The sequence below is a fragment of the Bactrocera neohumeralis genome, chromosome 5 (assembly GCF_024586455.1).
Source record: "Bactrocera neohumeralis isolate Rockhampton chromosome 5, APGP_CSIRO_Bneo_wtdbg2-racon-allhic-juicebox.fasta_v2, whole genome shotgun sequence".
Classification (NCBI taxonomy): domain Eukaryota; kingdom Metazoa; phylum Arthropoda; class Insecta; order Diptera; family Tephritidae; genus Bactrocera; species Bactrocera neohumeralis.
The window spans coordinates 27,751,493-27,777,360 of NC_065922.1; the positions used below are offsets into that span (position 1 = coordinate 27,751,493).

At 31.3% G+C, this 25,868-nt stretch overlaps 2 protein-coding genes and 1 long non-coding RNA gene across 4 annotated transcripts in view; 2 read left to right on the forward strand and 1 right to left on the reverse strand.

Annotated features, from left to right (window-relative positions):
* The first annotated feature begins 457 nt into the window (after window positions 1-457).
* On the forward strand, window positions 458-5,176 carry LOC126759753 (putative fatty acyl-CoA reductase CG5065). The gene is made up of 11 exons (XM_050474854.1): window positions 458-658; window positions 1,437-1,498; window positions 1,559-1,844; window positions 2,299-2,449; window positions 2,506-2,591; window positions 2,660-2,769; window positions 2,830-3,025; window positions 3,094-3,271; window positions 3,376-3,446; window positions 3,512-3,637; window positions 3,710-5,176. Exons 2-11 carry the CDS (start codon window positions 1,444-1,446, stop codon window positions 3,945-3,947), a joined length of 1,497 nt encoding a protein of 498 aa, XP_050330811.1. The 5' UTR covers window positions 458-658; window positions 1,437-1,443; the 3' UTR covers window positions 3,948-5,176.
* On the reverse strand, window positions 4,876-9,409 carry LOC126759762 (actin, cytoplasmic A3a). Of its 2 annotated transcripts, none has more exons than XM_050474866.1 (2): window positions 9,289-9,409; window positions 4,876-6,227 (listed from the first exon to the last, which is right to left on the reverse strand). In XM_050474866.1, the coding sequence occupies exon 2, from the start codon at window positions 6,217-6,219 to the stop codon at window positions 5,089-5,091; it is 1,131 nt and encodes a 376-aa protein (XP_050330823.1). In that variant the 5' UTR covers window positions 6,220-6,227; window positions 9,289-9,409; the 3' UTR covers window positions 4,876-5,088. The 2 variants fall into 2 exon arrangements, with proteins under 2 accessions (XP_050330823.1, XP_050330822.1); XM_050474865.1 differs by lacking the exon at window positions 9,289-9,409 and adding an exon at window positions 6,907-7,079.
* LOC126759793 (uncharacterized) overlaps window positions 8,002-25,868 on the forward strand; it is a 32,046-nt gene continuing 14,179 nt past the window's right edge. Inside the window, exons 1-2 of the long non-coding RNA XR_007667075.1 lie at window positions 8,002-8,752; window positions 25,642-25,748. This is a non-coding gene — a long non-coding RNA (uncharacterized LOC126759793). The remainder of the gene's footprint in view (window positions 8,753-25,641; window positions 25,749-25,868) is intronic.

Sequence of the window (25,868 nt, forward strand, 5' to 3'; positions counted from 1 at the left end):
CGCTTGGTTGACATTAGTGTTGGACGAAATGAAATGTACCGGGTAGTTTGCGAATCGTCTCTTAGGATTTAATTCTTATATGAATATGAATAAACTTTTATATTCACCAGTAAATAAATAAGTTGTTTTTATTTAAATTTTAAATAAATATAATACTTAATAAACATACAAAATATTATAAAACTATATTTAACTATAATTAGTCATTAATGAAATAAGTTGTATATCGATTAATTTTGTTCAAAATTATCGATTTAATTTTCTATGCCTGTGATTTAAAATACTTTATTTTTGTATTATTATTTAGCTTATATACATTAAAAAGTAACTATTTTTAATTTAATGAATCGAAATTCATTTGCACATACGCACTATTGCATATTATGTACAAATGTACCGAAAACCAAAAATTAAAACATGTATGTTTAAATGTAATTTGCGTTTATTGCTTTCCAGCAAAATCCAATTTAAACTTATTCATGAACTAGTAAAAATGGAATTAAACGAAATGGATTTCAGAAATAAAGTCGCCAGGGCTAGAATTATAATCAGTTTGTGTTGGACGATTCCGAAGTACACAGGTGACAAAGTGTGAAGCTATTTCCGCTCAATTTTACTGAACAGGGATACAGCCACAACAGGATATACATAGTTAACAGTATGTATTCATAATTGAAAGTGTGGTTTTTAATACAAAATGAAAAATTATTACATATATTTTTAATCAAAAAACATATTATCCCCTTTTAAGCAAAGTGTGCATAAATTGTGACTATAATACAAAATCTGTCAAAATTTGTTCAACTGTTTTTAACTTTTTTCGGATAACGAATTAAAAATCATGTGTGCAAAAAATTGCAGTTGTTAAAAATTTTAAAATCCCGGTATGTAGTTTTGAAACGAAGTTATAATTGATTTATATAGGTATATTTGAATTTTGATTTATTTCATCCTCAACTATTTAATAATGAAATTTATGCAGTTGTGTTGAGTGGAAGTTCCATATTTCCCAAAATAGCTCCTGCTTACATATGTACATATATGGCTAATGGTATTTTTTTTAGATAAAATTTAATTATTTAAATATGTGTTTTTACTATTCATATCTGAAGAAGATTAGGTTAACGTACCGTTAATTCCAAATTTGCATTTATAATAAGTTTTTGACGACAAAAATATGCTAATTGAAATTGGATTGTTGCGTCAACGGCTCTTATCACGCACCCAAGTACAATGTAAACGTTTTCGTATTGAAAATCTTAATATGCATATAATTTTAAATACGAATCGTATCATAGAGTTCAATTAAAATGAACCCTGCTTACAAAAGCGCTTTTCATAGACAGCTCGCTGTGCTTAAAATTATATGTATTATTATATATAAACTTTCAACAATTCTTAGATACTTATTCAACTGTAATATTTAATACTTTTAGGTATAAAATGCTTATATCACAATTTTTTGAAAACCAGGAGATTTTTATTACCGGGGGCTCAGGTAAGTTTGAAAATCATATATAATCCACATAAAGTTGTGACGTCTTAAAAAAACTTTCAGGTTTTATAGGAAAGGGCCTCATTGAAAAAATTTTGCGCTCTTGCACAAATGTAGGTGCCGTCTACGTCCTGCTACGACCGAAAAAAGGAAAAACTATTGAAGAGCGTTTAAATAATATATTAGATTCTCAACTATTTGCCCGTCTTAGACGAGAACAACCTCAAAACTTAAAGAAAGTACATGCTATTGCAGGTGATTGTAGTGAACTAGGTTTGGGCATTTGTGCATCTGATTTGAGACGATTAGAAAATGTGAACATTATTTACCATTCAGCTGCTAGTGTAAGGTAATGTTAACACATGAATTCATATACATATGTACATACTATATATGTATGTATACATTTTGTTTATTTCAAAATGTATCTTTTAATTGAATTGAACCTATTTTTTAATTATTTAGTGTAAAGTTGCTTCTATTTAAATAGTCATATTGCGAAGAACAATGTTTTTTGCCTTATTTACAATACATAAATATAATTTTAAAAACATTTTATATACTTGTCGCGTTATTTCTTCCATTCCGCCAGTAGCGGAAACTCGAATTACTTACTATTTATACTTCACATATACAAATAAAAAAATTATTTATAATACAAATTCTTGTTGTAATGTGGTTAATATTGAGAAAATTCTTTTCAACTTTGCGTCTTGAAATAATACATTTACATTTTCCAAAATATATTTAAATAAATAAATTAATACTTAACAAATAGTAATTTCGTTTGAACACATTTTCAGATTCGATGATCCATTGCGCGATGCTATTCTCATGAATACACGCGGCACTTATGAGTTGATCAAAATCGCAGAAACTCTTAAGCATCTGAAGGTCTTTATGCACGTTTCCACCACTTACTGTTATCCAAATCGACGAGTTATTGAGGAACAGGTATGGCTTGTCTATTATTAATAGGAGCATAAAAGAAAAATCCGATGTGTTTCTAGTTTTACCCACCTTATGCAGATTGGCGCACAACTATTAAACTGGCCGAAACTTATGATACTGAATTGTTGAACGTTTTCAATCTAAAGTAAGTGATTCTAAGCTGTTTTATTATTCGAATAATGAATAGTTTTGTTGTTTTCGCACAATATCCAGATACGGCGACTTCCAGCCAAACACATACACATTTACGAAAAGTTTAGCCGAACAAATTATCAAGGAGTATAAAGACAAACTGCCTTTAATGATATTTCGACCTTCAATAGGTATAATAATAATATTAATTACATTGATTACATATTGGCTACATCTTAAATTTTTCGCAGTTATTTCATCGATTGAAGAACCTGTTCCTGGGTGGGTGGATAACTTTAACGGCCCCATTGGAATGCTAGTTGCTTGTGGCATTGGTATATTCCGTACTAGCTATGGTGAACCAAACATTATTTCCGACTTTGTACCAGTTGATGTAGTTGTGCGTGCCATGCTAATTGCTACGTATCGTAAGGGTACTGAGGATAGGTTAGTCAAGTATAATATTGTATTTCAGGGTATAAAAGATATTCTCTACTTGTATTCGATAATATTAGAGATAATGATGAACCGAAGCTGGAAGTAGTTAATGGTGCTGCTTCAAAAATTTGCCCCATAACAACTGGCGAAGTCATCGAAATCGGCAAAAAAGTTATAAAAGAAACTCCTTTTGAAAAGACATTGTGGGTACCAGATGGAAGCATAACGCGGTGCCCGGTGTGGAATATGATACGGGTATGTAGTAAAAAATATTTCTCTACAATATATATGGATTGTTGTTTGTAGAAAGGATAATTATGTCTTTTAATTGAAAAATGATGTATTTAAATTGATTTCAGTTCTTTACTCTACATATTTTGGTGGCAATATTTGCAGATTTTGCCTTGCGGTTTACTAATACAAAACCATTGTAAGTCAGTAGTAATGTTAAATTATTTATAAAAAACTGTATTTCGTACCTACCCCATTTTACAGCCTTTTAAAATTGCAACGACGTATTTATGCTGCCACATTAGCCTTGCATTACTTCGTAACCACTCAGTGGGACTTCAAGAACGACAATTTCTATGAATTGAATTCTTTTGTACCAGAGTCCGAAGTGTAAGTATTTGTTGTTTATATAACTTTCTGTGAACTTACTAATAACTACAAAATTTCTTTCTAATACTGAAGCGATAAATTTGGATTCTTACAATACAAAGATCTGGATTACGAACAATTTTTCCGCACGGGTATACGTGGCGCAAGGGTATTTTTGTTGAAAGAACCGGCAACATGTTCTCAAGGTGCATTAACACGCATGAAAATCTACAAAGTATTGCATTTTCTCATCAAGTTAATCGGAAGTGTGCTGATTTTACGCTTCGTAGCATACTTTATTTATGATAAATTTTATGCTACTTTCATATAATTCAAATATCTTACACTTTCGTCTATATAATTCATTTGGAATAAAACATTAACACATCATATCATGTATTTAATGCACCATCGTCTATCAAAAAAATCTAACCTTTTTTGAATTAGTCCAAATGGATTGTTTAGCGATTTCCTATGAAAATTCTATTTTACAGTAATAAAAAGATACATACTTTATTTTTATATATCTTGGTTTATTTTTGTTGACAAATTTATTACAATTATTCTCTTGCTCTTTGTTGTCCTATACTTGTAGTGGCAATTTAATGCGTTTTATCCATCCTTCGCAAACTAATCTTCTTTACATCAAATCTCAACCATATAGGTTGGAAAAATATACACATATGCAAAGTTGTGGAAACAAAAACCAAAATTCTTAATTTCCACGAGATGGTACATGGTCACAAGTTATGCATATGGTACATGTTTCTCAGACTGCACCTTACCATCTTAATAATGAAAAATTGGGCCAGATGGCAAAGTCTTTCTTGTTTAAGAAAATATTTCTTTTTTATTAATATTTTTGTTGTTCAAGTCTTTAGTAATTTTTTGTTTAATTAACATTTTAGCGTAAGAAAATCAATACGCATGTAATTAAAATCAAAATGAAATTAAAAATATTCATTACATTGTTTGCAAGTATAAAAATGGAAAGTTGCGTCATTTTGAAGCTACGAATTTTTGTACGCATGCGTAAGCTTCTATTTGAGCACTAACTTGGTGTTTATGAATTAGAACACAAAACGTCTTTTTATGCTTATGGTGCACATGAATACATATGTATGTATGCAAATTTAATGAAAACATTTTGTGAAATGTGTGTTTATGCATTAATGAAGATGTATCTAACTTCATATGGAACTTATTAATTTGTGTACGCTTGAATTTAGAAAACTTCCAAATAAAGAAAAAAATCGACATTTTAGATTTTTGGTTATAATGTCCCCCTCATGTCTCACTCGTACGTAGACGAATGGATGACAAGAAGAGTTTGCCAATCTTATTCTTTCCTCTCAAGTTTTTGTAACATTTTAAATAATTAGAAAATAATACATTTGAATGAAAACTTAAAAAAATGCTTTAAAATTCTAGAATTTTGTTTGGTTATGTTATGTAAAATACCATTAACCAATTTAGAAGCATTTCCTGTGCACAATTGATGGGCCGGATTCGTCGTATTCTTGTTTCGAGATCCACATCTGTTGGAAGGTAGACAAAGAAGCAAGGATAGAACCACCGATCCATACGGAGTATTTGCGTTCTGGTGGTGCAATGATCTTGATCTTCATTGTTGATGGAGCCAAAGCGGTGATTTCCTTTTGCATACGGTCAGCAATACCTGGGTACATGGTGGTACCACCAGAAAGCACAGTGTTGGCATACAGATCCTTACGGATGTCAACATCACACTTCATGATGGAGTTGTATGTGGTTTCGTGGATACCGGAGGCTTCCATACCCAAGAATGATGGTTGGAAGAGAGCTTCTGGGCAGCGGAAACGTTCATTGCCAATGGTGATCACTTGACCATCGGGCAATTCATATGATTTCTCCAATGACGAGCTGGATGCAGCGGTGGCCATTTCTTGTTCGAAGTCGAGTGCGACATAGCACAATTTTTCCTTAATATCACGAACAATTTCGCGTTCGGCAGTGGTTGTGAATGAGTAACCACGTTCAGTCAAGATCTTCATTAGGTAGTCGGTTAAATCGCGACCAGCCAAATCCAAACGAAGGATAGCATGTGGCAGGGCATAACCTTCATAGATGGGAACAGTGTGGGAGACACCATCACCAGAATCCAGCACAATACCAGTGGTACGACCAGAAGCATACAGGGAAAGTACGGCCTGAATGGCCACATACATGGCGGGTGTGTTGAAGGTTTCGAACATGATTTGTGTCATCTTCTCACGGTTAGCCTTTGGATTCAATGGAGCTTCAGTCAACAGGACTGGGTGTTCCTCGGGAGCGACACGCAGTTCATTGTAGAAGGTGTGATGCCAGATTTTTTCCATATCATCCCAGTTGGTTACAATACCGTGTTCAATGGGGTATTTCAGGGTTAAGATACCACGTTTGCTCTGTGCTTCATCACCGACATATGAGTCCTTTTGTCCCATACCAACCATCACACCTTGATGACGTGGGCGACCCACAATTGAAGGGAAAACAGCGCGGGGTGCATCATCACCAGCGAAACCGGCTTTGCACATACCGGAACCATTGTCAACAACCAAGGCAGCAACTTCTTCGTCACACATTTTGTTTTCTGAAAACAAAAACAAGAAATATTTTATTAGTACTGAAATACACGCATAAGTTTACAAAATCCAATTTGCTATATATTGATTGACTTTTTAATTTAAAGTGCCGCTTTTTAGACTCCTTTCCCTTATAAAAGTCACAACTAAGTTTAGACTTTTTATTGCCAATTTTAACGAAAAGTCTTTTTGGTACAATATATAATTTGGAAAAAGCGAATTTATTTACAAAACGATATTCAAGCAACCGCGCGAATATAGAGGAAAACATGAAATTTCAATAAAATTCACTACAATTTCAGCATAAATGTGACAACCTTTGAAATATAAATCGAAGCAATCTAGTAATTTTAAAAATTAATAAAAAAAAAAAAACAAAATCACTTTGGATAACACAAATATAATTGTTTATTATTATAATTTAAAATCTGCGCTAATTGTGCGAATGTTTAAAACTTCCATTCAAAAATGGTAAATTCAATGCAAGCATTTTGAAAGGGCAACGCCCGACTTAAAGAAATAGAAAAAATATTCAGCAAAAAAAAAAAACGGATAACTATCACAATCGTTTCCGAATGCCGGCCGGATCAATATGTACATACATAGTACACTTATATGTATGTACATAAGTGAAAAAAAAAACTTATTACAAAACCGGTATGAATATATTCGCACAATATATCTCACCTTTTTGAAGTTTAATTTAAAACACAATCTAAATTCGTAAATCGACGCACTAGAAGCGTTGTTAAAATTTCACGGTTCTTTTAAGATGCTGACTTGGCAAACCAGAAAATCTCAGCTTGAAAATTGATTGGAGAAGTTCAACTAAGCACTTTGACAGTCCAACAACGAATGGGACGCCGTTAAGTAAAAAATGTCAGTTAAAATTTCTAGATATCAACGAGTGAACAAAACGAGTGGCGAGTGCACCTCTCCGCTTTTTCGAAAATAAACGAGGAGAGTGTCAGCGAAACAGAAATCTACACGACTCTTTCTTTCCGGCTGAACATCAGTTCGTTGTACAATAGAGTGACTGAGAGCGCAATAACTCCCAAGATATCAAACTACCTCGCTGAATCGTGTTTTCGATTAACCCTCACTTTTCGCTCTCTAATCTCACTAGCAGTTCGGAGCTCTAGTATAAGCGATACCATTTTCGTGACCATATATGGTCATGTTTGCTGTACTGCAGTGAAAAATCGTAAAGCGATTTCTCGAATTGCCCCTACTGGCAAAAAAGAAGTAACTTCATTTTTCTATTTATCATGTTTGTAGCGCGTGAACAACTAATTGGTGTGAGTGAGTTAGACTACTATAGGAGCACAAGTAGTGGAAGAAAGATTAAGTGGAGGGGACAGATGTTACCAGCCGATACCATAAAAGAGCTTCTTCGACAAAACCGGCATTTTGCTACAATTCTTTATGCATGTATGTAAATATAAGTGTGCATCTATGCATAGCTTGACTTTTTTTTTGCTTTGTAAAGGCAACTAACTGAAACGAATTAACGGTTAAAAACTTGGATTTCTTGAATTAAAGAGTGCAGAAAGGACAAGGGCGGAAGAGCAGAAAATGAGTCAAGTTCAAATGTAGGCAGCGTTGTCCACTCTATACATACATATGCTTTATGTATGTATGTATGTTGAATATATGTATATGTAGATATACAATATTGCATATGGTTATGTATATACATACTTATACATATGTATTATGACTGTCATTTAGGGTGCGGCAAATATAACCATGTTTAGAAACCAAGCTAGTTCCCCACCTACACAACCAATAGTTTTAATATTTAGCCATTGAGTTATTTACTTTAAACTTTTATAGTTTATGAATCGAAGTATCTAGTTATTTGGTGTATGTTCGAAAATTCAAGCGCTTAGTGCAATAATTTTCGATCTTTACATTTGCGCAAATGCACTCATATGGGCTGTGTGTTTGTATATTTCTGTATGCGGGAAATATTAATGTCGAAGCCGGCTCACACCATTATGTGTTTCTCTCGTTCACAAAGAGACAGCTGTGTAATACAAAAAAAACTACTAAAACTGTAAATTGTGATGGCCGCCGACAGTCAACTTTCTTTTCTAATTGAATCTGCAAAAAGTGTGTGATTTTGCATTGTTATAAATAACTTTCAGTGAAAAGTTGTATTAAAATGAAAGTGAAATCGTTTTTAATTCAAAAACTACACTGCATACAAAAGTTTTCGTGTTTATGGCACAACTCCTCGAGTGAAACATGTTCAGGCGTGCTAACAATGAACAGTTAACGTGGGAGTTACTGGTAATGTAAAGACGACAAGGGCGTTGGCGAGGTCATTGTCTACTACCTCTACGGTGTCTCCAGCCTGACTCATGCTACTACATACAAAATGTACCTATGTATGTATTTATGTATATGTATGTATGTATACACATTCGTACCAATGTACATATGCATGTATGTACATACATATGTATGTAATAAATCGGAAGTGCCGCACAATTGGAACCTAAAATATATTCCGTTTCCGAACATGCAGGTAAGGTGCCACACCCGTTGAATATAATTTTTGCCATGTGATTCCATCTGATAGTAGATGTAGGTTTTTAAGTACCAATAGACAGTCTAACATAATCAAATGTGTTCACACAGGTGGGTAAACTGCAAATGTGATAAGGTGAAGCACTATCTTATCAAGTTCACACTTATTACGCTCAAGGTCCAGAATTTAATTGCATAACTTAAATTTATGATTTCTGCACATGACATTTTGCAAGTTTTAATCATTTCAGTTCTTTGATAATTTCACTTTATATAATAAATTTTTTTAGTTTCAGAGCATTCACTTCCTTAAAATTCATATACAATTTTTTGAAAATTTCTTTTAATCCAAACGTTTTCGTAAACCTCAGTTGTTAAAATCGTTAACAAATTTCACCGGTTAGTTTAGATATATATATACATACATTTGTATATTTTAAATCATTCCCACTTTTTCGATTGGCACTTTGAATTAAGTCTTAGAATTTTTCACAAATTTATGTATGTTTCGTTTCGACTTTTTAAAATACTTACTTTTTTAAGTTTTAAGTTTACTAAAATTAATTAATATTATTTGAAGTCTTTTGGACTTTGTGTTGAGTTGCTGCTGTGCCTTTCTGTATCGCACACACTACAAGAACGCAAAATGTAATGATAGCAAAACACGTTAACACGCTCTTATAAAGGCTCCAACTACGCCAGTGGCTCCTTATCAGTAGAGACTTTAACTTTTACCATATATGGATGTGGAATCGCCGGTCGTAGATACTAGAGAATTTCTCGCTTACCATTTTACCCAGCTTAAAAGGGTGTAAGTGTAAACAGTATAGCGATAGCGTATAGAGAGAGATGCACTGCATGGTTTGTCGAATGGTTGTTCGCACTCAAACTCTCTCTTTGCTCGAAAAATACGAATAATCAGTGTTGTTTCTGTGAGCCATGCACCCTCAATAATCAAATAGTATACGACTATCAACGCCTATGGGTAAATTGTAGGTAGTTTTTATTCATATCTTATATATATTTTATGTTTTCTTATTTATTGCTTTTTATGAAATTTTCGTGATATCAACACAAATGTGATTTCTTCCTGAAGTAATAGGAAATTTGGCTTATTATAACAACAGAATGATCGGCGTTATTCTGTTATAGCCCATTGTGTAGATGTATATATATTTATATATGCTCTGATACTAATGTACATATCTAAAATAGTATGTTACAAGTTTATAATATCTCCTTTAATGTTGAAAAATAATAACTTCTGGTATTACTACATTACATACATATTCTAAAAAACTGAAAAATCGTATATCATATTTTATCCCTTTGCACTTCAGTATTGGAATATGCAACATTGAAATATATTTTGCAAGCTCTACTTTGCTCTCAACTTTTCCCCGTACAGACAAAAAAGGAGGCAATAAAGTAATGTTAAACGCGAGAGAGAGTTTAAAATTTTTTCTTGCTAAAGGCCGTCTTGAGAGGGGAAAGCCGGAAAGTGAATAAGAAATGTCGGCTTAAATTTTCGTTTATTTTGTTTGGGATTTAAAGTTGATTTTCGGTTACAAAATTAACGTTTCATATGTAGTTTTGACTAGAAGACAATAGTTTTGTAATTATACTCTGCTAGTTAAGAACGAAAATAATTGAATTAATGTTATTTTTAGTTAAAAATACAATAATGCGGTATTTAACATTATTTTATTCAAAGGCTTACAATGGATTACACATACATACATATGTACATATATAATAAGTATGATTCTTTGCTTGCTCACGCACTTTTGCCTATACATACATATGTATGTATGTAGATGTATGTATGTACATACATATGTATCTATTAGCATGAGGGGCAATGCATACAAGTTTGGCTTAAATTTCATTGTGACTCACAACTAGATATGGAAGTAAATATTTTTGTTTAACGTCAATATACATATGTATATGTACATAAATGCATGCATGTATATTTATAATTAAGTATGTACGTATCTGCAACAAATATCATATAGTATAAATATGTATATGTATATATGTATATATACATTCATGTACATATTCTATATATCACATTCATAAAATTTGCAAAATCTCATCGGTTCTTTATTTGAAACGTTTTTTATATTTATGTCTTATATGTTGACTAACAAGATGGCGCTACAACACACAATGTGTACTTGCGATTTAACGCCTGTATGTACATATGTATGTATGTACGTAAATATCGCTTCTTGCAAGAAGCATAGTGTTATTTTTGAGCACCCTTGCACATTTGGTTTTAAAGATAAAGACCGTCTGGATACTTTTGTATTTACTTTCCATACACATGAATTTGCTATTTAATCGTGTGTAGCTTACTATACATATGCGTGCACGCGGAATTGCATATGGTTTTAAACGCCGAGTCGGTATCAAGGCGTTGCCGGTAACGAATGTGTGCAATGGTCAGTTTTACCAGCTGACTAATTTACTTTCCTGTTTCTGAGAATATTTGTATAATCTTCTGTGCTACTGCCCGTGGTTATAGTCTTTTTAAAGTCGACTCCAAATAAGTTAGGGAAGTTAGGGAACTACTATCTACTTGTATATTTAAAGTAAACTTACATACTTACTTACGTATTTATTTATCGACATTATTATGGATATTGAATTATTATTATGAATGGTTAAGAGCCAAATATTAGGTGAGATCGATCAGACCTATTAGTTTTTCTTCTTCTTGGTTAAAAAATAATAATTTGGACAACGCGAAATATTTTTTTGGTTTAAAAAATTTTACATTTACAAATTTGTTAGAAAATTTATTCATGGATTGGAAAGAATGTTTATTGGTTGATTATTTTTATAAGTGTACAGCAGCTTTGGGTTTTTTTTGGTAAAAAATTGTATGACTAAATTGATAATTTAAACTCCAAAATAGTAATTAAAAATTTTAAAAATGTGACAGTTTTTTTTAATACTATACAATTTTAGTAGAATGCTGCAGCTGTGAGTGCTATAAAATTTAATAAATACATACATTTCATATACAATTTGTTACGGGAGTTTGCTATACATACATATGTATTTATTTTCTTGCTTCCTTTGAACTTTATTACTTTTAACCAGTCTTCAGATAATCAAAAAATTCAGTTTGGGAATGAGCGTAGAGTACACTCCAAGATATATTGTACTAAATCATTATAAACAGACAACTGTGTATGTTAATGCTTTATTTGTAGAAAATTTTCAGGCTGAAACATTTAGACAGCGCCTTAAAAGGCATTGTCAAGGTCATTGAATTTCAAGGCAAGAGTCATTTTCATACATACATACTTACATATGTATGTATGTATGTGAATAATTTTCAATTTCCAACAAATTAATCAAGTTTCTTCATTATTTTTTTTTACTGTGGCAACAATACATATGTACATACGCTTAGTTGATAGTTATGTAGGTAGTTTGTGTGCTAATGGCCTGAAAGATGCGCTCGAAAGTAAATGTGGTTTTAGAGGCAAATATCAGCAGCAAGTTGGATGAGGGTAATGAAACATTTCTCTTACATTCATACAAATATGTATTAAATGTATGTATGTACATATAACACATATGCATTTACATATATACGAACACTTAAATGCAAGTTAATCACATTCCTGGCCAATTTCGAATATTTTGTTTCAATAACTTCAATGATATTTTAGTTATACTTATATTGTATATCAGGTTATTACCGGCTTTTAAACATGCTTCTTCCCTGCCTGACTCCAGTACTAAATTTGAGTTCTTTTAAATTAATTAATAACTAAATTATCGAACTTTATTCTTTAGCTTGTCCTTAGGATTCACAAGGTCAATTGTATGGGCATGGAAATGGTCCAATTTTCCCATTCTGTATTAAAAACCTTATGAGAGTGCCAAGAAACATGTATTCAATGTTTCATCAACATCTCTCGATTTGTACTGAATTTATAGCTTGCACGGCCAGACAGGCATACTGAAATCACTTCACTCATCATTCTGATAATTATACCCTGAACAGGGTATATTAAGTTTGTCACGAAGTTTATAACACCCAGAAGGAAGCGTCGGAGACCCTATAAAGTATATATACATATATAAATGATCAGTATGTTGAGCTGAGTCGATTTAGCCATGTCCGTCTATCTGTATATATACGAACTAGTCCCTCAGATTTTGCCATACAAACTGAACGATCGAAGTCAAGTATGGAAAACTTTCATATTTCATAATGTATCTTTACAAAAGTTGGCACATGTTATTTTCTAAGATAATAATGTAATATACGAAGAAATTGTTCAGATCGGCTTACTATAGCATATATCTGCCATACAAACTGAACGATCGGAAAAAAGCTCTTGTATGGAACACCTTTGCATTTGGCAAGATATATTCACGAAATTTGGTATAGATTATTTTCTAAGACGACAATGTAATCTCCGAAGAAATTATTCAGATCGGTTAACTATAGCACATAGCTGCCATACAAACTGAGTGGTCGGAATCAAATACTTGCATGGGAAACTTCCTCATTTGACGATATACATATGTATGTATGTATGTATGTACATATCTTCACGAAATTTGGTATGAGTTATTGTTCATAGAAATAATGCAATTTTGAAAGAAGCATATAGCTGACATACAAACCGAACGATTGGAATGAAGGGCTTGTATGGAAAACTTTCGCATTTGACGTGGTATCTTCTCGAAGTTTGACATGGATTACTGCTTAAGGTAATAATATAATCTCCAGATCGGATTACTATAGCATATAGTTTCCGTATAAACTGAACACATAATTACAAAAAGAAATGTACCTGTGAAGGGTACATTAGCTTCGGTGCAGCCGAAGTTAACGTTTTTTATTGCTTTGATATATTTTTGTACATATAGAATCCTAGATCTATCCTAATTTGTCTCAACAGCTACAAATAACCGTAACTTGTACAAATCTATTCTCTGATGCAATATGTTGCTATAGTAGTAGTTATAAATATTTGAAAAATTAAGAAGAAAAAACTATTCCAATGTGTATGTAGTATGTAAGACACGTATAACCTTGGGAAGAAGAGGTTACTCGCGAAAACATGCATCCATGATAACAAGTGTCAATCATGAAAAGTTAGGCAATATCAACAGTGTCAACAAAAGCAGCCTCTTATTTGCAACCTCAACAAAAGCGTGATGAATGCGCGAGGAGTAGTACTCATGCATAGTACTTAGAAATTTGCGAAATGAGACATTTGAAATTTCTTTGTCTGCTTGTACGTTTTGTACATGGTTACATACATACATACATAGTATGTATTTGAATATGAACCTTGTTTATATTGTGCACTGTAAGTAGTTTTATTATAGCTATCTACTTATAGTGTTCAATTGAAGTTTTCTGGCTGAGCGTTTAAAGACTTTTGAAAATGTATAGTATGTATGTACAAGTATGTATAAAACGGTTAGATTTTTGTTTTAATTTACTGAAAGATTTTCAGACCGTATTTAAAAAATTAGAAAAAAATACAAACATTTTTTAGAAAAACTCTCAATATAAAAAATTGCAGCAATACAAATTTATTAAAATATTCGAAAACTTTTACAACTTGTTTTGTTTTTTACCTTTATGCGCAAAACATACATATCGTCACCTGAAAATCAAAATAACGTATCATCAAAAAATTCGAAATTGAGTGTCTTATTGATTACGATTCACTACTTCAAATTACATGTGTCCAACATTTTCAGGTTCTGCGCTTAGATATAAACTCGTTTTAACCAATATTAAAATTTTTTTCACTCATGTTCCATTTTATTTCGTGCTTCATTCATGCCACTGTAAATTTCCCTAAATGTTGTTACGTTATTTTGCATTTCAGGTGACGATATACATATGTATGTACTGTACTTCATTCAGCAACTCTTAATGAACAAATAAACAAATTTGATCATCGACGCAACGCTCAATGTCTGGGTCGATTGGAGCTTCTATTGTGTCTTGCATTGTTTGTTTTACCGTTAAGTGACAGCCTGCCAAATATTGAATGCCACTTAAGCCACCATTTTCATATCTAGTCTTTTACAATACAAGTGTGCATGTGTATGTATAGGTATATCCACACAACTCAGATTGGCACGTCAAAATAAAAAAATAAAATGTATTCATTGGTTTCGTTTAGCAGACTTCAAAACAAATTTCAGATTAGATTTTAATTGTTTTTACATACATACATATATACATAGATACATAGTTGTTAAATAGCTTCTTCATAATATTATTATCCAAAGCAGTGATAAAATTTCTGAATAAATTGTTCAGATCGTATTTTAACGGATTCATATGTAACAGCAACTGATCAATCAAAATCAAGATAAATTTCTTTTTTATATTCCTTAATACCTTTTATACCCTATAAGAAATTACACTTCACCTGTGAAGGGTATTACAGCTTCGGTGCAGCTGAAGTTAACGTGATTTTTTGCTTTTTTTCATTTTTCATTCTTTTTCCATTGAGTTAACTATTCTCTCTGTCCTGCATTTCTCTCATTTTTGAGATATTGTTTGACAAACAAAATGTCAACGTATTTTTTTAGAATACCCTGCACAAAACACCGACAAATTAGTCATCTCTGTCCTGCATATAAAGGAACTAATCTCTCAGTTTTTGAGATATTGTTTGACAAACAAAATGTCATCCCAAATACCGGAATGAAAAAAATGTAATCCCCAAAATTGGAATAAAATTTTATTAATAATTTTTAATTTCAAATATCGGTTTGGAAAATAAGAAAAATGTGACATTTGGTTATACTATATTTTAAAAAAGGTTTGGCTAAATTTCAAAAATGTAAGCTTATTTTTAATAAATTATTCACATATATAGCTCTTCTTTGTTGTTTTTAATTACACGTTTAGTGTTTTAGTTAGAAATATGTAACTCTTTTATTTTTCTATCTCCTTCATTCCAGCTTTCAATTTACTTCAATGTTTATATAAAAAAGCTTTTCTCAATTTGTAATCCAAGTTGTTTGGGATTACGAATTGATTAAAAAACTTTTTGCCTTCAAAATGTAGGTTTTAATTTTTAATCCCGAAATCTGAATTAGAAATTGTAATTTTTATTCTTATCACCTTGAAAACAATCTTGAAATTTTAATTATACCCTGAACAGGGTATTTTAAGTTTGTCACGAAGTTTGTAACACCCAGAAGGAATCGTCAGAGACCCTATAAAGTATATACATATATAAATGATCAGTATGTTGAGCTGAGTCGATTTAGCCATGTCCGTCTGACCGTCTGTCCGTCCGTCTGTCTGTATATATACGAACTAGTCCTTCAGTTTTTAAGATATCGTTTTGAAATTTTGCAAACATCATTTTCTCTTCAAGAAGCTGCTCATTTGTCGGAACGGCCGATATCGGACCACTATAGCATATAGCTGCCATACAAACTGAACTATCGGAATCAAATGCTTGTATTGAAAACTTTCACATTTTACAAGATATATTCACGAAATTTGGTATATGTTATTTTCTAAGGCAACAATGTAATCTCCGAAGAAATTGTTCAGATCGGTTAACTATAGCATATAGCTGCCATATAAACTGAACGATCGGAATCAAGTTCTTGTATAGACAACTTTCACATTTGACAAGATATATTCACGAAATTTGGTATATGTTATTTTCTAAGGCAACAATGTAATCTCCGAAGAAATTGTTCAGATCGGATTACTATAGCATCTAGCTTCCATACAAACTGAACACATAGTTACTAAAAGAAATGCACCTGTGAAAGGTATATTAGCTTCGGTGCAGCCGAAGTTAACGTTTTTTCTTGTTTTTATTCTCAAAATTGGAATTAAAACTTAAAAGTATAATTTCTAATCCCAGTGTTGGAATAAAAAATTGAAAATTTAATTTTTGATCCAAAATATTTTAATTATAAAAATCACAATACTGCTTATCAGCAACAATCAGTCATATTTTTTATGAGTATTTCCGAAATATTGAAATTATATTTGCTAGCAGCATGTACGTACATACTATACATACCATAAGTATGAGTATATGAATAGGGCAATAACAAAAGTTGATTACTTGGCGCTCATTAAGTGCTAGTTTCATGGAAAATTAATTAAAATTAAATATCGAATCGTTTTTATAGTAAAACATCTCGACAAATTTGAGCATGCGAAAGTCATTTATATACAGCAAGTTAAATCATTTATATATAAATATGCACATATTTACATGCATGAAAATGTGTCTGACAGTAAGTCATTAGAAAAATCAAAATATAATAAAATCCAGTTACACCAGTTTTGTGTTGGTGGCAGCCAATGAACATGAATGGGTCGTTGAACAGCGTTTTACACTTGTAGCGTCGTATTAATACATTTAAGTACATATTTATGTATGTTTGTATATATCCAAATAAAGATACAGATAGCGCATGCAATAGTAGTAAAAGCTATTGCTTTTGAAACAAAATAAGCAAAAATTGAATTAAGCAGAACACACTTAAATACGATAGACAGTCCGCAAAAAGTTAAAACAACAAAAACTAACACTTGTTGTTGCACACGTTTGTTGATAAGCATCGTATGGCCAAGTTCAAATCATTCCAACTACAATGAGTATTGCTGTCAAGTATGGCGCTTGGATAATTATCGTAAATGACATTTACTTTGCATATGTAACGTTATTTTCAAATTAAAATTACTCAGTTTGTGTTTGCGGTGTGTAAAAGGGCTATTTAATTTGCGTAAACATCTGTTTAAGGCTCATATACCAATTTACGTACATACATATGTATTTGTGTACATTTGCATATGTGTGTTACGTCATCAAATAAAGTTTTAAACGAAAATCGGTTGGATAGCTTAACAGCTTCAACTTTGTCGGAAACACAATTACTTCTCCATTTCTTGTCGTAACGTATTCCACATTATTCACTCTTTTCAAGTGATTCAAATGTTGATTATTGATTCATACACTTGAGTATTCGATGAATCACCTTGTTGCATACGTGTGTGTGCGTTTTAATTTTTTAATGTCTCGGATTTTATATTTATTTGTATTCCCCCCTTTGATGAGTCAACACTCTACCAATAACGCCTTACCAATAACTATTTGCGCCATAAATACTTAAACTTAACTATCAATTTGAAAGCTTTTATTTGTCAAATGTTATCATTTTTCGTTTTTTTACTAGAGCTTGAAATTCATGTTGGTTCTTTTTAAATTAGAATTACATAAATTTTATCTGCTAAAATTTTGGTTGGCGTTGTAGTCAACTAAACCTTTTTGGTCAAATTCACAATAAATTCACAAAATTAAGATTTCATTCCACTTTAGACATTCGAAATAATTTTCATAGCCACCAGAATGTTACATCTGACATTACATTTTATTGTGCAGGGGTGATTGAATTGTCCAGTATTTTTCTCTGCCATCTGTCAAAAGTCAGTTAAGTTCACTAATGAGCTTTGTGGCCTAACTGAAGGCCTTTTGAAGTGTAATATCTATGTAGCTTTTGAAATGAACTTCTTTAATGGTCATATTGACTTCATTAATAACTCTGTCATCACATCAAATTAACTGACAACAAAAAAAAAACACATGTACATATACATATATTTCAATACAAATCTTTTTTTCCGTTTTAAGGGTCATACCTAATGTAACAGTCAAAAAAAACGTTGATTTTGGGAATTAAAAAAAATATTAAATCGATTGTTTTGAGATTTTTGGGGTATATTTTTAATTGTTTCAAGAATAAACAGTAAAAAAATTAAATATTTTTTGTTACACGAGCGCTCTCCGATAGCGCTAAGGTCCTACACTGCTGCAGTGATTCCGGGCTTCTCCATGAAACTTAAAAAAAATTCTAGTTAAACTAGAAGATATTCTTTGTACAAATCAAACCGGATCAAATAAAAATCAAGAATTGACTTCGTTTAAAAAAAGTTGAATTTTGCCACAAATTTTGGTCCTTCCATGCCAAATCGAATGATATATTTTGATCAGATCAGAACACCGATGGGTGCTCATATGTAGAATTCGAATTTCATAATGATCGGATCATTTGTCATCGAGTTATAACTACAACAATTTCGAAAAATGCTGTTTTGAAAAAAAAAAAAAACGTGTTTAAAGGCTAACTGCGGCTACTTTTTAAACATTCAGTTATGTACATTGTCATACATATCTTTTGAGACCTCTAGTCGACTTCGATTTTGTAATAGACTCAGGTCTTTTGATACGAATCGGACATTAACACCGTTCATATCCAAAATATTAATCCATAAGGGATGTTGAGATCCTATGCTATCGCTCTGACGCTAAAACGACGAAGATCAAGCACCATTTCTTTAACTTTTTCGATGTTTTCTTTAACGCATGTCAGTTAATGATGACTTCACAACCTTCACTGAAAGCTTTAGGCCACTCAAATACTCATGATAAAGTAACTTGCTCAAAAACCAAAAAACTTCTGCTTGGTCACATTCGATCAGTAGTTATGTATATTTAAACAGCTGATTGATAAATATAGTGTCAGTCTTGGATAAAGGTTACTTCTTATCACATTGCAGGTTAGGAATTGTTTTTGTATTTTTTACAATAAAAAATCAAACATTAACAAAGACATTAATTTTTCCTAATTAATTTGTAAATTTTTTTCACACTACTACTTGAATAAAATACCTATCTATTTTTATGAGCCTGCATACTGACTGAATTAATTACGGTGAGACATTTATTAAAGTTCTGATACCATTTCATTTTGTTATAACAGTGTGTTATAGAAAAAATCAAGAAATAGTTGAGATTGCGGCAAATTTTGGTGCATGTATCCTTATCAATGGGAAAATACTAAACAACTTTCAAACAATAAAAAAAAAATACAAAAAAAGTTAACTTCGATTGCACCGAAGTTTCTATGTAAGAAATTGATTTTGATCGTTCAGTTTGTATGACAGTTATATTTTATAATAAATTGTCAAATAAAAAAGTTTATATACATATATGTACATATACTTTCTGGGGTCTACGACATTTTCTTCTGGGTGTTACACACTTCATGGTAAAGTTAATATACCCTATTCGGGAACTACCGGAAAATATATATATGTATATGTATATGTATATATTCGGGCTTTAAAATCATTTTAACTTATAACACTTTGTTCCTTAACCGAGCAAAGGAACAAACATCATCGAAATAAACCCTAATTAGTATTGTAAACTTCTATCAACATTGAAAAATGTAAAATTCTATCAATATTATATGCATATGTGAGTGTATATGTATGTGTGTACAATTTTTGTTTACCTTTAGTCATCTAGTGTTTCACTGTAATTTTCAGCATTACACCGTATTTCTCGTTTGTATGCCTGCCTACAAATTAGAAAATTTCACATTTAGATATATTGTACATATCTACATATGTATGTTTATACATCCAGTGCATAATCGTTATACAAGTAATAAGTGCATTAAATCCCGCACCTAAAAATTTGATAAATAACACATACCGACTAGTTGCATATACCCATACATACTTTTGAACGAAAGTGTTGCCATTTAAGGGCAAAAATCGTTAAATTAATTGGCAAACTGACTGACAAACATGTCACAAATATTTTTGTTTTCAAACACATACTTTGGTAGACATACATATGTACATATATTTTAATACACATACATACAAATGAGATCGCCGATCAAAGTTGATGAAATAAACAACAACAATGAAAACCAATTTAATACATCTCTGTACATTGTGTATACAGAAATACGATTAAGCCGGTTGGTGATCACTTCAAATGGGGAAATCTGTAGCGCGTTGCTGGCTTAATTTGGGCGAAAACTCAATGCCGATCGCTTGCTAAATGTATAGTAACGGCAGCTATAGCAATGACAACTACAAATTGGCGCACAAAACAACAATGATTTTTACCGTAAAAGTGCAGAAAACATACGAGTATATAAAGCATTATTTATGTGCACTGAAATCCATACACAAATAACCAATGGACAGTAACGAACTTTGAAAGCCAGAAACTCCAAATATGTACACATAAATTGCATATAAAACGCTTTAAATCTTTGAAGTTATATTTTGGTAGTGGACATATCGACAAGTACAGATACAGACTATATTATATAAATATGCATATCCATTTCAAATCAGATTATATACACATGTACATACATACGTAAAAATTCTTACATATATTTCTAACTATATACTCCCATACATACCCCCATGATGTATGTATGTATGTATGTGTTTCTTGTTATGCTTTTTATTGTTGTGACGCATTGTTTAAGCTTTTTGTGTAAGAAAAAACTAAAAAAAATACATATTTCGTTTTAAATTAGGTAACGTCTTTTTTGCCAATACGTGCTTACTAAGCATTAAATAAAAATATGTACATCAAGATAGACATAAATATGTATGTATATGCATGAGTATGTGCGTGTATGTATGGTATGTTTGGTAAATACTGCGATACTTGAAAGCATATGTATATTAACGCTGACGTGGGTGCTTGATAATTGTTATCTTCAGCAACAAAAAAAAAGAAAAACAAAAACGGCAACTTGTTGACTTTATATTTTTTATTAGCATTCCGCAAAACTTATGTCTACATATACATACATATATTTGTGTGTATTTTTGTTGTATGTGTCGTTTGTTTTTGATGGAACTCTTCGATGATGGAATTTCGTTTCTAAATTACTATGACTTCATCATCGAAAACTGTGAAGCGAGAATGAGAGCGAAATTGTTTATTTAACACACATATTTTTGAATATATCTCCATACTTACATATTTTATAAGTTTCTTAAGTCATATATGTTTGTTTGTTAGAATCGGTTTAAATAATTCCGTTTTTTCTTTTATATAGTATATTATTTTTGGGGCTGAGTTCACTGTTCGTTAAATTAATAGGAATGAATTGTTCTTTTTTTTATAGAGTTCTGTTCCGTTAGTATGTATATAATTACGTTTATTGATCCCTGAAAAACGTTATTTTCATAGTTTCGGTCAAAAACTGTAATTTCTTGATTCTTCTTAGAATATATTTATTACTATTTCTTAAAATCATAAATATACTAAAATTTTTAAAAACCCTTATTGCAAAGATATTTGATTTATTGAATTACCCATTGTGATTAAAATGTCATGACTCTGTCCTTAAAATTAGTAAAATAATGTAATTTATATAAGTGCTTTAAAAAAGTTTTGATGAGCTTTTAGATTGAACCTCTTACATAGGATAGTATTTTAAAACTCATAAAGCATCAATCTACGAGTATACTTCATTGCTTTTGACTGAGTAGCATTTTAATACAAGATTTAACAAGATTAATCAAGGCAGAAAACGGCTACTTTTAAAATTATGTAATACCAATTTGAAATCATAAACTGCTTTATCAACTGTATAAAAATTTTATTCTTATTTTTACATATTTTAGAATATATTATGTATGCTTTTATGAGCAAAAAATAGTAAGACATTGTTCATAATTTTAACGACGCCAGTAAGATCTCTGACTTTTAATCGGCGATTTCAAGCACCAATTCCCTTATTTTATTGATGCCTTCATCATTATTTGAAGTTGATGGCCGTTCTTGATATGGTACCCCCTTTGAATAACTTGTAACAATTTAAAACACTGACAGTGAAAAAAAAATGGTTCGACGAACGATATTTAAATTGAAAAATCTTTCTACAGTAGCGTATAGTAAAATTCATGAAGATAAGAATTAAAATGAGCTACATGCAATCTCCAACGACGCTAAAAAAAGTTATCTACTAGAAGATATTGTCCATAATGTTGGACTTTTTAAAAGTTTCTGTTAGTTTTTGGCCTGTCAGAACGCGTCTAAAGACAAACTGAATAAAATTAAGGTCCCTAACGTTCAACGTCAAATAGATACAAAACGCTATGTTGACACCAACGAACATCATTTTTGATAAAAATACTTTGCTGATTACCTAATAGTAGGAATAGATAAAAAAAAAACAATTTTTTAAACAGTAAGAGCCTTCAATTTCAGATTATTGTTATTAATATTTGTGTCGATTTAGAACCTGAAATTATTGACGTACTTATCTAGTTTCCTCTCCTCCTCCTTGCTTTTACTAAGAATTTCTGTAAGTTCGCAATAAATATAAAATTTTCTTATATGACACACATTTAAAATTTTGACATCAATTCGATGATTGACTGAAGAGTGATCCGTCTACATACGAATTATATACATATGTATGTATGTACATATGTATGTATGTATGAACATGTGCCAAAGAAAAAGTATCACATGTCTACGAAATTGCATAATTGCTTTCGGAATATTTTCATATAGTAAGACAAGCGATCAGATAATTTAAAAACAAACTCTCGTTAAGCAAGCATTGTGGTAATTGTTAGACAGCTGTGCATATGTACATACATATGTATGAAGTGGGCCTGTTATTCCCGCCCTAATTAACATGTATGCAAGTTTTTGTCTATACGTTCACATATACGCTACGTAGTACCTAGCTGATCTTGCCGTGTGATACCATAGTTTCACAGCGCTCACTCTATTATTCACTCACGTGCCAATTTTATAAAAATTCATTCACAAAAATATGTAGAACTCAGTGGCAGTCTCATTAATGTGTTTAACACACGCCAACGGTTATTACTTAAGACAAACGGGTCGGAGCGACTGGAAAATTGTTGCAACAGTTATAAATATTTCAGGCTAGTGTTGCCATGGTTGAATACCGTTTTCATTTGAAATATTAATTAGCTCATCAAATGCTTTTTTAGAACAGAACTTTAGAAAAGCAATATAATATTTCGAAAATGTTAGGTTAGGTAGAAAATTGCATAAAATTGTAGATGTTTGAGCTAGTACATTGGATTTCAGAAAATTATCAAATCAAATTCAAAAAATTCGCTTCGGGACCGCGCTATGAGTTTTGGTTGTACTGATCTAGGACAAAACTTTGATCCATTGGGTTTGTGGGCCCAGTTGATACATATGTCCGAGTTCAATTTAATTTTGAGTATATTCAAGGATTAATTATACCTACATACCATAATGCATACATTAAGCAATGAGTCAATTACTATTTTTTTGAATTCAGCCAAGATGGCAACACCTTTTGTTTGTAAATGTGTAAAGAGCGAGAAAACAAGTTTTCCCATAATGACACAATTTTGTTCTTAGCTTTGGATACATTAGTTAAAAATAACAATAGAATGACGTGTATAGGGCGATAAGCAGTTGATTATCTCATAATTTGTATTAAACTAAGCAATTTATAAAAACCAATAAATAATATAAACAGTGTATGATAAATATAAAGATCATTTAACAAATAACTATGAAATAAATTACAAGCTTTCCATGGGCAATATGTGTACCTAGTTTCTTTAAAGTCATTATAGGAAATATCCTTATTTGAATCACTTTAAAGTTAACTGGACATACAAAAAGCTTCGCCTATCACAGTATGATACGCGATATAATCTAATTATAATCTTGTAACCAGATGTACTATATAATAGTTCACGTAACGGTTGTACGTATTACCTAAAACTAAGCGAAATAGATATAGGGTTATATGGTCCTGATCTTATAAGGATGACGAGAAAAGTTGAAATCCGGGTATCTCGATGAAACTTGGTATGCGGGTTCCTTAGTGCAAAAACAATTACACGTTCGTAAACGGGCGTAATCGGACCACTGCCACGCCCACAAAACGACATTAACCGAGAACTTAGAAAGTGCCATAACTAAGCACTAAATTATGATATGTATATATATTTAGTAATATGCCAGAGACATTGAATTTTACACCCGAGCTGATATGAGAGGTACACAAATCAGGAAGAAATTGATATAACGGGACAAAAATTTGCACTAATATTTCCTTTAAAGTATGCCACTTTATGACCAAAAATTGTCCAAATCCACCCAAAACCATTCAATCCCCTACATAGGTACGGAATATGTGCATTCCAGTACGTATAATTGACTTTTTATCGAAAATATTGGTCAATGTTGAGATATATAATTAAAATTCATAGAGTATCCTTTCCTGTTAATAGTATGTCTATTTGTCAAAAATGGATTGAATCGTGTTAATACTTCCCTCAGATTCCATACATCTAATAGAAAGATCAAACTTCTGGATGACTTTATAGCGCATATATCGGCCAACATGTCAAAGAAAGAGCGTGTTTACTAATAACAGTGAAAATAGATAGAATTGGGTGAAAATATAACTAATATAAGGATTTTCGAACATCTGGCTGACTTCACTCCATATGATTAGTGATTGCATGTAAGGTACTTTGATGAAACCTTGGGAACATTTTTATTAGTCTGTGGTATATTAATTGTACCTCCAATATATGTCAAGAAAATATAAAATTTAATTGTATTTTATTCACGATTTCATCGAATAATATATACGTACATATAATAATTCTTTTGCAACATATTTTGGTACAAAATTTTTCCAGCACCTCATGAAATTTCCCTGGTTTTGACCTTTGTAAATTTCAAGAGTATAAAATGTTCGGTCACAGCCGAACTTAGTCTTTCCTTAATTTTTTATTTAAAAAGTAATTTTTTAGTAGCTTTAAGCAGATTGAACTGCAATCTTTTAGGCGAGCTCAGTTGAGATAATTGTTGAAATAGTTTACAAAATATTCCCATTAAGCCTATTAAAATGCTAATTTGCGGCAACTTGTCTGCTAATGTCTATAAAATAAGTAAATTGTTTGCATAATTTATATGTGAGACAAAAAATTATGCATATATAATATAATATATGTACATATATCCTTTTTATTTTAAGGTGGCTAGACTATCATAATCGTTTGCAATATCTTGCGGCAGTTTCATAATAAAGATTGGAAAATTGAAAATTGGTTTCTTCAGCAAATAATCTATAGATATACGTATGTAAGTACATAAATAAATAAAATAGTTTTAAACAAAATGTAAAAAATAGCTACTGAATTTAAAAAAATATTTTCCCAATACACACTACGCTTAAATATTCTGAATTCTTTATATTATTAT

Bases quoted from the DNA above. Each gene is read 5' to 3' on its own strand.
- LOC126759753 (XM_050474854.1), top strand. From the start codon at position 1,444: ATGCTTATATCACAATTTTTTGAAAACCAGGAGATTTTTATTACCGGG. The intron at 2,450-2,505 runs GTATGGCTTGTC...ATGTGTTTCTAG, and splicing joins GACGAGTTATTGAGGAACAG to TTTTACCCACCTTATGCAGA. The intron at 3,638-3,709 runs GTAAGTATTTGT...CTAATACTGAAG, and splicing joins TTTGTACCAGAGTCCGAAGT to CGATAAATTTGGATTCTTAC.
- LOC126759762 (XM_050474866.1), bottom strand. From the start codon at position 6,219: ATGTGTGACGAAGAAGTTGCTGCCTTGGTTGTTGACAATGGTTCCGGT.